Below are 14,147 nucleotides of genomic sequence, written 5' to 3' on the forward strand. Positions count from 1 at the left end.
AAATGAACAATGTTCCTTCAGTTTCCTTTAACATTTTAAGCAAATGGCAGAGTTACAAAAACAACAGCTTTAGGATGATTTAGGATTATAGTTTCTATGTTTAGATTTTCTATTTGATTCTTTGACACATCAACCTGGTCCTTTTTACATAATAATCTTTTCTTTTTCCTTCCTTCCTTCCTTCCTTCCTCCCCTCCATCTATCTTCCTATCTGCCTTCCTTCCTTCCTTCCTCCCTCCCTCACTTCCTTCCCTTCATCTATCTTCCTTCCTTCCTTCTTTCCTCCCTCCTCTTCCTTCCATCCATCTTCTTTCCTTTCTTCCTTCCTTCCTTCCTTCCTTCTCTTTCTGGCTTTAAAATATTTTAAACATTGGGCGCCTGGGTGGCTCAGTCGTTAAGCGTCTGCCTTCGGCTCAGGTCATGATCCCAGGGTCCTGGGATCGAGCCCCACGTCGGGCTCCCTGCTTGGAGGGAAGTCTGCTTCTCCCTCTCCCACTCCCCCTGCTTGTGTTCCCTCTCTCACTCTGTCTCTCTCTGTCAAATTAAATCTTTAAAAAAAAAAAAAATATTTTAAACATTCTTATTTTACAGTCTTTTCCAAGCTGTCGCCCTATTATCTGAAATTCCAGCAATATTAATTTTGCTGTTCACTGTGTCTTCTGACTCTCTCATGATAGATAAGTTACTTACAAGATTTGTAATTTTTTATTTTGAGCACACTGTCATGAGGCCTGAATTTTAAAGTGTTGCTAATGGAGTGACTTTTGTGTTTGCTTCTACCAAGCAGTCTTGGGATTTCAACAGTCCCCAAAACTGCTTTTACGTTAATTCCTCAGTTTGGATTTTTCACACCATGTGAATATTATGCCTTTAAATTTCAAATCCATAGTCCAGAAACACATTCATTTCTTCCAAAGGAAATTTTTAAAAAATCAGAAACCAAGACAAAGACAAACTTCCTTATTTTTTTTTTTGGGCTAATGGGAAGAGATTTTTGAGTTCTTATCTCACAGAGGGGATACCCTTCCAATATCCAGGATTTAAACAGGGAGCTTAATTGGTTTAAGGGGCCCACGGCTACCTCAGTCCCCTTAGTTAAAACCCCTCGGGCTTGGGACCAATACTCAATCGAAAATCATTCCTAGGTCTCTAGGTCTTCAGCTTAGAAGCTTTCTGCTCTAACTTTAAGTTTCTTCGGTATTTCTGACAACTAGAGATTTCTGTAAAATATCACCAATCTGTAAATGTCACCAGTGTATTTTAAAAATTTTTATTATATTGATTTTATATGTTAAACATTTCTGTTTTTGTAACTAGAGGGGATCTAAATCAGCTCAGTCCTCTACACTGTCAAAATTGGAACTTGAGATAAATATTTTAGGTCCAAAAGAGATTTGTGTGACTACTTTTGACCATCTCATTATCCAATGTCATATCTCATTCATAAATCTCTCTGATTTACTGTATGAAGCATTAAAATTATTTTCAACAGAAAAAATTTTTCACTTACATTCAAGTTTCAGGAAATCAAAACATACATGCAATCTGAGCCATAGCTCAAAGGCCATGTAATAAAAATCCTCATTTCCTAGAGGCTCCACAGACAGGCTGCAGTGACAACATGGGTTTACAAACAGAACTCCTGGGGGCTCTGGGTCCACTAGCTCTACTTCAACAAGAGTATTCTGTTTTTTTCTCGCTTCCATTTGGGATTTTGAATGATGCTGCCCTGGAGAAAGGGTTCTCTTCCATAAAAAAGTTAGACTACAATAGGATAATCTGTGTATGAATATATTTATATTGGAAGGCATGGTATATATTCATGCCACATAAGCCTGTCTTTTAGTTATGTTGGAGAAAAGTGACTGAGCCCTGAGAAAATGAATATAGTTCACTCATTCAAGAAGAACCATGATAAGCAAAGTGTCACATATCTTTAAGCATACACCAAATTTATGTGAATTATAGTAAACCTTGAAATTAACAGAATTGAGAATAACACGCATGTTCACAATAGCCCCAGACAATTTTGAGGCAACTGGTCCTTAGAAAATTGCTGAGAATGACTTCTCCAGCAAGGTCTTTTGAGGATCTTACTTAAGGCAATACCTGTTCAAAGGTCACTGTCTACTGTGACCTACCACCACCCTTTTTACCTTCTAACACTTCTAAGTAGTGGGAAGAAAGAAAGGTTAGATTAAATTTTTCTCTTTTAACTCACCTTTTTATGTTAAAGTAAAAAATTCCCTATTGATTCCAAAGAAGCTATTTTAAGGGAGAAAGCATGTGAGAGTGTTATAGATTTGTCTACACAAGGTGTACATTTTCACACATCTGCCCAAACCAAGCTCAGAGGTGAATTTTAATTCTGCATTTTAGTTAATACCCATAATTACAGAAAAATCTGTTTAATATACCATTATGTATGACAAGAAGACAAGCATAAATGAATGCACTATATTGAAATGAATGGTCAAATCCTGAGCCTCAAATTTTTCCTATAAATAGATGAAAAGGGAAGAATTATTGGTCAAGACCATTAGCTATTTGTTGGTTTTGTTGGAGGTGCCAACAGTTAATTATGGCCTTACTGGTGTAACTAAAGGTGTAATTAATCATTCAAGCAATTGTTACTTCTAAAAATTACAGCTTCAGAGAAGAGGCCTGGCAAAACCAATAGACTTAATTTTTGTATCGAGTTCTTTATGTGAAACTGGGATTGTATCAATAGTCAGAAACCACTTTATTATCATAAATAAGAGCCATATGTGATTAGTGTAACAGGGTACAATAACTTAGCAAGGTGGCTTTAAACCAAGTCACAAAAAAATTAAGATCTAGCAAAACAGAGTGACAAAAGTAAAATGACAAAATAATGGAGAACATATTCATAATTTGACTTGAAGGAAAATGTTTATTTCCCTAGTCTGCAGAATAGCTCCAATGAATAAATGTCCATCTGGCATAAACAGATAAGAAATAGAAATGGTAGAAAATGTTAATCTCATTGATAATTATAGAAATGTAAATTAAAACCAGTAGAGAATCATACCACTTTTTTCATTAAATAGGAAGATGTGATAAATATGACAAAATTCAACAATGGCACAGGACTTAGAAAAAGTCGCACAGATATCTTGCCAATGATGTAGTGAAATGATGAGTTACAGACTTCTTACGTTTTGGCAGTCTGTCAAGTCACGAATCGTGAAGTCATGGAAGTGATCAGGCCCTCTGTACCAAACTTACCCTCTGTGGGGACGATATGCCAACAAGGGACCTTGAAAGGGAGAGTAATTCCTTGTATAACAATGTTTAGCACCACATCACATATTAATGCTAAGACCTGGAATATACCCAACTATTTAGGAAAAGCTGGAAAAGTGGTATGTTAATGTGGTAGTGTGTGTGTGGCCATTCAAAGACACCAATATGGAAGAATTTTATATAGAAAGATGTAAATGAGGTAAAACATGAAAATGATGTATATATACACTGGGAGCCAAACTGTAAAATTATTTCTGCATGGCAGGATTGTGGAGGTTTTAGAAATGGAAACCACTGATTTTCAGGGCAAAGTTTCTCCAATTTAATTGTGCAAAAGTGATCTGTGGAGCTTGTTAAACCTGGGGGGGTGTCTGGAATGTAGACTCAGGAACCTGCAAGTTTACAAAAACCCTTAGGTGGAAATACTTTGATAAATGTTAATTTAGTGGGCTGAGTGTTGGGAGTATTTTTAGCTCCTTTTTATGTCCACATTTTTACATATACATAATAAAATATTAAACAGTACATTTTCAAGCATTCAGTGGGCTCATCTTATTAATAATGAATATGTCCACAGACATATTAGGAGACTGACAAATACCATCAATGTATGTATAGCGCATAATTTCCCCCACAAAATGAAAATGCTTTAAGCAGAGAACAAAGCCAGTTGAGATGCAGGCTGCTAGGTGGCAGGCTAGGCTCAATGAACAGTGGAGCACTCTGTCCCTACAACCCACTAACCAAACCCCGCATTGGCAAAATCACTAAGTACCTCAGAGCACTCACTACCGTACTCAGCCCTTAGTAGCAGTGGACACGTGACCACTCCCTCCTCTTTGGTACATTTTCCTCATTTGACTTCCAGGACACCACACCCTCATGGCTGTCCTACCACACTAGTGGAACCTTCTCAGTCCTCTTGTGTCCTCCACGACCCCTGACTCAGTCCATGGCCCTTTTCTCATTTCTATCTCTACTTACTCCCTAGGTGGTCTCAATACTCTCACAGCCTTAAACACGATCTAAATGACACAGACTCTCCCACCTGGACCTCTCCCCTAAACACTGGACTGCTGCTCACTTAACAACCCAGTATTAGTGAGTTGCTTCCTTAACAACTCCATGCAAATGTCTAATAGCCTTCTGAAACTGAACCTATCTAGAGTAAGCTTCTGCTATTCACTGCAAACTCTCTGTTAATGACAACTCCATTCTTCCAGTTGCTCAGGCCAAAAACTCTGAAGACATCCTTGATTCTTCTTTTTCTCTCACACCCCAAATAAAAGCCATAATAAAACCCTGTTGGCTCTACCTTCAAAATGAATCCGGAATCACAACCCTTATCTCCAGCTCCATTCCTGCCTTGCTGAGCTGAGCCTTCAGGAACTCTCGGCTGGGTTACTCCAGCAGCTTCTCATTCAGCTCCTTGCTGCCACTCTTGCCCTCAGCTCCCAGTCTATGTGAAACACAGCCGGGAAAGCGATCCTTTTAAAACTTAAGTCAGATCATGGAATTCCTTTGTCAACCCTTTAAGAGATTTTCATCTGACTCAGAGTATAAGCTAAAGCCCTTTCATTGGTTTAGGGGGCCCTCCCTGGTTGGACCTCTGTTACCTCTCTGACTTCCTCTTTTCCTAGTCTCCCTCTCACACGTTCCACTTCAACCACACTGACTTCGTGCTATTCCTCCAAATAGGCAGTGTCCTCCTACTTCAGTCTTCACAATGGCTCTTCCCTCTCTTTGAAATGATTTTCCCTTCATCACGTATCTACATGGTATTTCCATCAGTTGCTACAGTCTTTGTTTAGATGTCTCCTGCAGCCTGAAGGGACCACCGTTTTAAAGGTGTACTGACCCACACCTACCCCCAGTAGTGCCATCTTTCCTACCCTGTCCTATCCCCTTCTAGCATAAAACAGTATGTACTTATTTATCACATTTATTGTTTATTTTCGATCTTCCTCTCACTAGAATGTAAGTAACATAAGGTCAGAGAATTTTTGTTGTTGTTACCTCTTTTGTTCATGATCTATCACAGGTGCCTAAGCAGTGCCTGGCATATACTATCATTGCATAAATATATTTGTTGAATGAATGAAATAATACGTGTCAAAGCCACACAACATCAAGGCTCCATCAAACATAGTAATTTCATGAATTATATCATTGTCACTCAAAAAGATAGAACTTTCTGTTAGCCTTATTCTCCAATTCACTTGTAGATACAATCTGGTAGATTTAACATATTAGCCATAGAGACTTGGGGAAAAAATATGAAGTTGTGTACTTCTGCCTCAAGATGGAGTCTAAGTAGGAAGACTCACTTGGATGCTTATGGCAAACAAAGCATTGTACCCTTTCTTTAAAAAACCAGTTATAGGATCCTCCATGCACCCAAGGGTCTTTCTTTCATAGCAATGCCTCACCAGGCATGCTAATAAAGGCTTGGATCTTTTATCAATTCTCTATCTTAGGAGCCCCAGTTGTATCATAAGGTAGAAGCTAGAAGCAGCTAGAAAAACACCTTTGCCTACTCCTTTTCTCCCCATTCTTTCTACTTATCTTGGCTTCACAACACCTGCAAAATTTTGTTGCATTAAGTTGTCCACTGACCTTTCTTCCCTACTGGCCTGCCTATCTCTTTGAGACCAGTGACCATTGCCATATCCCTGATACCTACACGATACCTGGCAGTGTATGTTGATTGCTCAACAAACATTCATAGAACCATGAATGATTCAGAGTTTTGTAAGGTAAGAGATATATTACAAACAGAGACTAAAGTATTAATTCATACAGTACAGAGCTAATGAAAGTATTGATAAATCACCACAAGGATATAATTATGCAAATACAGAAGATCCCATGTTTTCATTCTTTTTTTGGCCAGAAAAGAAGCCCCTTCACTTGAAGCTATTTATTCACCATCAAAGGAATCCTGGCGTATATAAGCATAAATCCAGCACTCCTGTAGAGGATGTTTAGAATGCTAATAAAAGACCATTAGGATTAGGTTTGACTCCTGACTCAACGAAGTAGCATAACTTTGGACAAACACTTAGCCTTCTAGACCTCAGGTTCCTCACCTGTGAAGTGGGCTGATATTTCAGTTTACCTTCAGAATACTATTGTCAGGATCAAATTAGATTAAGTCTGTAAAATTTCTTTTGACACATAAAAATAATTATTTTGCCCTTCACTGTCTTTCTATTTTCCCTCAGTTTTCAGTCACTCAGAAAAAAATTAACATTTTTATCTAAGTTTTATATATAAATTACTATGAGCTCTTCAGAAAAAAAGAAAGCATTTGAATCTACAGTATACGCTTTTTCCATTTGCCCCAATCTTCCTTGAATTAATAACAGAAAATAATTACCAAGCCTTCTTTTAATATTTTCCCTACACGAACATTTTTCTCCTATATTGGCTAATGGAGTAAAAATTAACATGGAGCTTGGATTTAAGAATGCCTAAGCCCAATCACAACTAGTTTTGATATATTTCCAATTTCTGTATAAATGCAGCAATTCCTTAACTGGGCATTGCTGATCAAGGAAAAGTATACAAATCTGTTTCCTGATTTTTTTCTATATAAAATACAGGAAAGCTCATATTCAGGTTTCATTCTACAGACAGTATCTCTTCTTTGATGTGATTCTTTAATTTGTGATTTCTCACCACAGCCCTTGTTAGCTGTTTTTGTATCTCTCACCATTTTCCTACCTCAGAAACAAGTAAGCATAAGATAATCTAGTGGGGGGTCACTGGAGAATCTACTGCTAACAGGGCAATTTTAACACTGCTCAACACAACTGATTACACTTACAGCCTGTACAAAAATGCCCAGGAATTAAAATGCAAGTACCACATTTCAGGTAAATTTTAACCTTACCAAGAAAAACAAACAACAGTAACAAATGTCCCAGCTAACAAGATACACAGGGGTGATGTTAGTGACCACAGCAACCAGATGTAAGTTTGTTAATAAAAACAAAATAACTAAAAATCTCCCCCCACCAAGTTTATGTTCTGAAATTAAAAACAGCAACAGCAACGACACAACTTACGGCAAAAGCTACTTGCTTACCTGACTTATGTCACTCGTCCAGGCAGCTTTCTCCTGGCGTGAAGGTGCTAACAAGACTACAGTGAAAGGGGCGGAATCAGGAGGCTCCACTACTATTTTAAAATCCAGGTGTCCAAACACTTGCCCAGAACCTTTGGCTTCAACACACGCAAAGCAAACAATTAGATGTGAATACAAAAATATGAGTGATAGCTGCTTTCACAGAGTTCTACTAAGATGACTGATGTGTGTTCAAATCCAGAATCTCATTTCAGCAACATGTGTACTTCTCCGGCAAGGGGAAGCCTTTACTAAGTTCAGTAGATAAAGAAGCTGAGGTCAGCAGGTTACTCAGGACTAGGATCCCTGGCTCCTACTCATTTCCTGTTTTCTTTCTTTCTTTTTTTTTTTTTTTTTAAATTTCCATAATCTACAGAATTCCAACACTCTCTAATTCAACTCCTTTCTTCTCTGCCTGCCACTGAAAAAGTCACTATCATGAGACAAATTCAGTAAAATATGAACTCCCAAAGATGGTTTAACGAAGTTCACAGGTTAAATGATTCAACAGAACTTTTCATATATAAATGACTTCAGGGAGTGTATTTTCAACATCTTCCCTGCCTCCTTAAGCAGCTCTTCTTAGCTATAAGTAGATAAAAACCGTAAGACCTTGTTATTCTACCATAATTCTAAGACATAGAATGTGACTTACAGTCATCATCACTCGTATCGGGCTCCTCAATCAACGTACATTCTATTAGAGAGAGAACCCCACCTGTCTGGAAACAAACCAATGTTTCATTAAGAGGCTGACAGTCTTGCATACGTTGGGAAGCTCAGATTTATAAAACTTTATTCAAATTGCCACAGAAGAAAGCACAACAGTCCTGCATCACAAATAATTTTTCATAGATTCCAAAACTAAATTTAGTTGTGTAAAAGCAATTAAACTCACTGAACTTCATGATTCTTCGCCCCCAACCCACGCTCACTCCCAGTGTTTATAAATTGAGCAGGTCTGCCCGTGGGAGACTAGTTGGCACCTTCAGAGTGAATACAGCTGAGCCCACTAACCAGGAAGCGCTGTACGCAGTGGAAAACCATCATCATGGCGCCGGGTCAGAAGGCAGGCACTCTTAACAGAACGTATAGGTAGGCAAACTTTTTCTATAAAGAGCCAGATAGTAAATCTTTTAGGCTTTGCAAGCCCTATGATCTCTATCGCAGTTACTCAAATCTGCCATTTTTAAAAGCATGAGAGCAGCCAGACAATAGGTAAGCACACGAGCGTGGCTGTGTGACAATAAAGCTATATTAACAGGCAGCAGGCTGTGGGCCGTGGTGTGCTGATTCCGTATAGGGCAAGATAAAATAGCTTTTAGCAAATATTAGATCAGTACGCTGTAGTGATTTAACAGGACTTCTGTAGCTCAACAGTAATTGTTCTTTCCAGGTGATGATTTTAATTGCACTTCTTTATGGAAACACACACTTAAATTTCTATTATTTTGGATACAACTGACAACAAAGTACATGTCAAGCTTAGCAACTGCATGGTTGCCTCACTACGTACCTGTGACAGTCTGGGTTTTTTGATACTAGGCATGGGAAAGCCATAATTAAATTAACCTCAGCACCTCTCAAGTGCATGGACATAAGTGGAATAGTCATGTAAACCCGTACCTTGAGCAGATGGAGCTTTCCTCCTGAGCTTCTCGTACAAATTAAAAAGTGTTTTGTAAATAAGAAGCACTGTCTTTCTCCTTCCTTTTTCAAAGACAATGAACCCAGGCGAACTTTACTAAGTTTCCCCCTCTCAACAGAAGGTACTTGAATAAGAGAACCTGGTGATCACAAAAGTGAAGAATACACAGCAATTAAAATTCTGTCAAGTGAGAGCTGTTCTTGATGCAACAAACTCTAGGGCCTGTTTCCCAAGATACCAGGGACTTATTCGATGCACCACTCACTGGAAACCCGCTACACTCTGAGCAGAAGAGACAATGCATTGGGTCTTAAGGGTCCAAGCAATTCCTACTACTTTTGTAAAACATTTCAGACTCATTGATTATTCATCTATAAACTTTACAGTAAGTTTGAAAGAAAGCCAAACTGGGATTCAAACAACAAGGCACGTCTGCCATCTGTCCCTTGGTGATCTGATCTCAGTCAACCTCTTTACTTAAGAATAAGATACATATTGTATAATTACATATGATAATAATGACAACATAATAAAAAGAAAATAGAATTTATTCTTCCTGAGGCCATGAAGGTAGACAAAGAGCATATTAGTAGAGTTTACTTTGTATTTAAAAAATAAAATTTACAATGCATGTATATTATAAAGATACACAAATTATACAATTCAATGCAATTTAGTTAATTTTTAAAGGGCAGCTATTTCAGGTTTTATTGAAATTATGTGCGATGGGGCGCCTGGGTGGCTCAATCAGTTGGGTGTCTGACTCTTAATTTTGGCTCGGGCCGTAACCTCGGGGTTGTGGGATCAAGCCCCACACAGGCTCTGTGCTGGGCGTGGAGACTGCTTGGGTGTTCTCTCTCTCCCTCTCCCCCTGCCTCTCCCCCACCTTGTGCTCTCACTTGCTCTCTTTCAAATATAAATAAATAAATAAATAAATAAATAAATAAATAAATAAATAAAAATAAAGTGTGAGAAAAATTCTTTGTGAAATCTAAATGGAAAAGAAGTCATGAAGTCTATACCCAGAGCATTCCTGTGAGCAAACTTGTCTTCCATTCAATGTGAGAAGCTGTACAGAGACTTTATAATCTCACCTTAATAATGACCTCCCTCTCCCCACAAAATAAAATTCCAATCTAAGTTAGATATCAAACCAAAAAATACTAGGAAAGATTCTTGTAAATACCTTGACTTCTGAATTACCTTGGGTCAGCAATATTTCTACTATTTGTTCAATCTACTACCTACCCCAAATGCAGCCTTACAAAGGCACGTATCAGTCCCATAAGAACCATTAAATGCATATCCAACCCTTTAATATTAACAGGGGTCAGCACTAAAAAATGAGATTGCAGGCAACCTCATTTCCTCTTCATACATTTTCTGCATTTCTTGATTTTTTTTTTTAATGAGCATAGATACTTCCGTAAGTGGTGAAAACCCCACTAAAGTTGTTCATATATGTAAAATAAAATGGTAAAACTAGGACTGTGTGGGTCACAAAATGTTCACATTAGCATATGAATATTCCAAATAGCATCTACTTCTTAACAGAGATCTAAAGAAGGGTGGGGCTGGGGTGGGGGTGAGGGAGTGGGGGGGTGGGTGGGATCCAAGCCTCCATGTGCAGATTCCATCTATTCAGGTGAGTGTTTAGGTGGGGCTGCCTGACAGAGGCAGAGTAGGCAGCTGTGGGGGGGGCGGGGAGCAAAGAATAGCATGGAAAGAGTCCTGGGGGAGGGCGTGGGACTGAGGAACAAGGGGCAGGAGAAGGCTTGACTCCGCTGAAAGGAAGAGGCAAGAGGAGAGGGAAAGGAGGAGGTGAGGCAGGTGGGAGCAAGCTGTCAGAGAGCACAAGCAGCAAGTAATTAAATTTGAAGAGTAAAGGAGGGGTGGGGAGAGCAGAAGGCAGAATGCCTAGAGAAGTAAATGAGCGAGTAATAGCAGAAGGATCGTACTCATGGGGCTCACGGGCTGGAATGAAAGCCAGAGGAGCTCTTTCAGAGGACCTGATTCACCCCTCATTTCACAGAAGAGAAAACTGAGGCCTGAGGGGTTAAGCAGCTCTCTTAAGATCACACCAGAGTGAGTGGCATGGCCAGGAGACAGCAGCGGATTCAGCAACATTAAAACTGACCCTTGGAAAGGGATCGGATGGGAGAAGACAGTACATTCTAGCTTTGCCATGGGTGGTCGTGAGATCAGTTAGGGCAGACTGGAACTTAAAACAAATATCCTGGTGGATAAACAGGTGTAGGAGTCATTTTCAGAAAGGTAACCAAGTTCATGAAGACTCAATATTATGTGTTAAGTGCTTCTAGCATTTAATGATTTTGTAAAACAGAAATTACAGAATACACTGTTAGCTCGTATGTTAATAATACTGTGAATTTCACCTTTCAGGTAAAAAAAAAAAATAATGTTCATTTAGCAACGATACACTAATCTGCTTGATCTGTGACTGTTCACCTCGCTATGTATATTAGGCATATACAGAAGTCTATACATCAGAATTAAAAGTGAGCAATTTCAACACTATTGTTTGGTTTATAAAATAATCATATTGGAAAAAACATGTTAGGTGGATTTTTTTTCACATTTTATCTTATGTTTGACCTGGTGTTTCAACACAACTATAAGACTTGGGGACTCCCCTCTAGTTAATACAAGTTAAAGGAATATTTAGTATTAAATTAGTAATTCCTCAGTATCAGACCATTGCTGCAACACAGTCCCTTGCATCTCTATCACCGTTCAACCTAATAATTGGGGTCAATTTACAACAAAGCTTCTGTTAATTCAATCACTAAATTCCGAAAGAGTGGCATTCAGGACCGGCTAATGCCCTTATTCTTCATTCCACTCAGTAGTGAGAAGCAATGAAGAGCAATTTCCAGGTTATTTGGTTAGGTATTTGAGAAGGTACAATTATTTCCAGACCCCATGTTACAATTCCAAAGAACACTGCTACACTGAAAGGACATAATTTCCAGTCTGGGAATGATTAAGGTACCACAGAGGTCCAGGTCTCATTCTCAATGCATTTAGCTCTGAATTCGGTCACCTTCACTTAATGATCCTGAGTCACATTTCCACAAGACGTTGACTATGTATAATGGGTTTTGTGAAAAATGTCAACTTAGTAAGGTGCTTTATCGTCTACTAAATATTCATATATATTTCATGTTACTGAAAAATAGAAACTCATTCCAAAATTTAGATCTTGGTTTTTAAATTTACATCATACTCACACAGGCACTAGTCTAGATGCTCCTGTGAGCATTATTAGTCCGTGTCATTTTCACCACATCCTGAAAAGCTGGGTACTATTAACTCCAACGCAAGGAGAGCAAACGGAGGCAAAGGAGGGTTAAGTAAATTGCCCACTATCCTACAGCAAGGAAGAGGAGGGGGCAGGATTTGACGTCCAGTGACATGGTTATGCTGTCTTCCTATTGTTGCCTTGGACTCTTACACTTTAGTTCAACAAACTCTGAGTAGACTTTAGAAAATAAATGACATTGGGACGCCTGGGTGGCTCAGTCGGTTAAGCGTCTGCCTTCGGCTCGGGTCATGATCCCAGGGTCCTGGGATTGTGTCCCGCATCGGGCTCCTTGCTCCCTGCTTCTCCCTCTGCCACTACCCCTGCTTGTACTCTCACTCTCTCTCTCTCTCTAGCAAATAAATTTAAAAAAAAAAAAGAAAGAAAATAAATGACATTATCAGACCGCAATATGATATAGTCCTTTGCATCCTGCTCATCAACTGTTTAATCATTAGAAACAATTTACAATAAAGCTTCTGTGATTTCAATCACTAAATTCCCACAGATTGAGATTTGAGATCAGCTGATGCCCCTATTCCAAGGAGGCCTTTTGGGTGACCTGGATGGTTTCTTTTTTCTAGTCCTCAGAATAACAATTCATTTAAGATTAAAACCACACATATATTTGTGCATATGCGCACGTGCGCGCACGCACACACACACAAACACACACACAGAAACATACCTCATACCTTCCCTAAAAGTAAATAACACAAATACTAGTGGACAATTAGAGCTAGGTTGTAGTCCATTTCAAAGAAAATAGAATCCTTCAAAGTTTAAAAGAATAAGAAACCCACCTCACTGGGTTTTAAAGTCTGTTAAGGGTATTAAGGAGAAGTAATAATAGGAGCAACCAAAGCAAAACAATGTAAACTTCCCAAATTATATGTAATTGGATTCCTTTCTACTTTCAGATTCAGGTCTGATTTTTTAAAACCAACTTTATTGAATAATTCCTAAACACACTAACCAGCCAAACAATACAGAAAAATACTGTAAAGACAAATCATTATATCAACACCAATACAATAATAACATCAGATATATTAATAGCTGACAGAAGTGCTTTAAACATGTGGCACAAACAGGCAATCAGTAACATCTGGACAGGAATCAAAGGGAGAGGCGGCTCGTGAGGGCTTTTCCTCCAGGTGCATTGAAAAAAAAAAGACTTATTCAATATACTCGGCCTTCCAGCATTTTTCATTAGAGATGTTTTTTTTCAAACTTAGATAAGAGCAGTCTAAGTGTGTAGAAATAAATGTTTATGCATAATACTTTTCAATCAAAAGACCTTTCAGACATAGAATACTAGTCACAGAAACATTTGTTTGCATTCTCATGTATTATAAAGCTCTAGTCAATTAGTATTTTTTCCATGAACTCCAAATACAAGAAAAATACAAAACACATCTAACAACCCAAACTGCAATTCAACAAGCAATTCAATTTACTCCAATGCCCGTCTTTCAGGTATCTACAATGGAAAGCAGCGTATAAGGCAGGAGAGAATTCATAAACACAGCCCTCCAGAGTTATAATGGCTGGGAGCGACAGGCGTGCCAATGTGTACCTATAATGAACAAGAGGATAAAACATGCACGAGGAGGGAGGGGCCTCGAAACCAGGAGGAAGGTAAAGTCATTCTAACTGGAGGGAAGGGGAGAGAAAGATGAGGAGAAAATTGTAAAAGGCTCCCTAGAGGAGTCTGACCTGAGCCCAGAAGGACACGCAGACCTTTGATAGGCACAGAAGGGATGGACAAAGGCAGTCCC

General features: G+C 38.8%; 1 protein-coding gene across 4 annotated transcripts in view; it reads right to left on the bottom strand.

Moving 5' to 3' along the window:
• RASGRF2 (Ras protein specific guanine nucleotide releasing factor 2) overlaps positions 1-14,147 on the bottom strand; it is a 235,850-nt gene that overhangs the window by 120,732 nt on the left and 100,971 nt on the right. For all 4 annotated transcript variants that reach the window (XM_032404089.1, XM_032404088.1, XM_032404086.1 and 1 more), the window contains exons 10-12: positions 9,023-9,183; positions 8,052-8,118; positions 7,358-7,494 (exon numbers count right to left, since the gene is read on the bottom strand). In XM_032404089.1, the coding sequence (XP_032259980.1) occupies positions 7,358-7,494; positions 8,052-8,118; positions 9,023-9,183 (365 nt within the window). The remainder of the gene's footprint in view (positions 1-7,357; positions 7,495-8,051; positions 8,119-9,022; positions 9,184-14,147) is intronic.

Source organism: Phoca vitulina, unplaced genomic scaffold (assembly GCF_004348235.1).
Source record: "Phoca vitulina isolate PV1807 unplaced genomic scaffold, GSC_HSeal_1.0 scaffold6, whole genome shotgun sequence".
Classification (NCBI taxonomy): domain Eukaryota; kingdom Metazoa; phylum Chordata; class Mammalia; order Carnivora; family Phocidae; genus Phoca; species Phoca vitulina.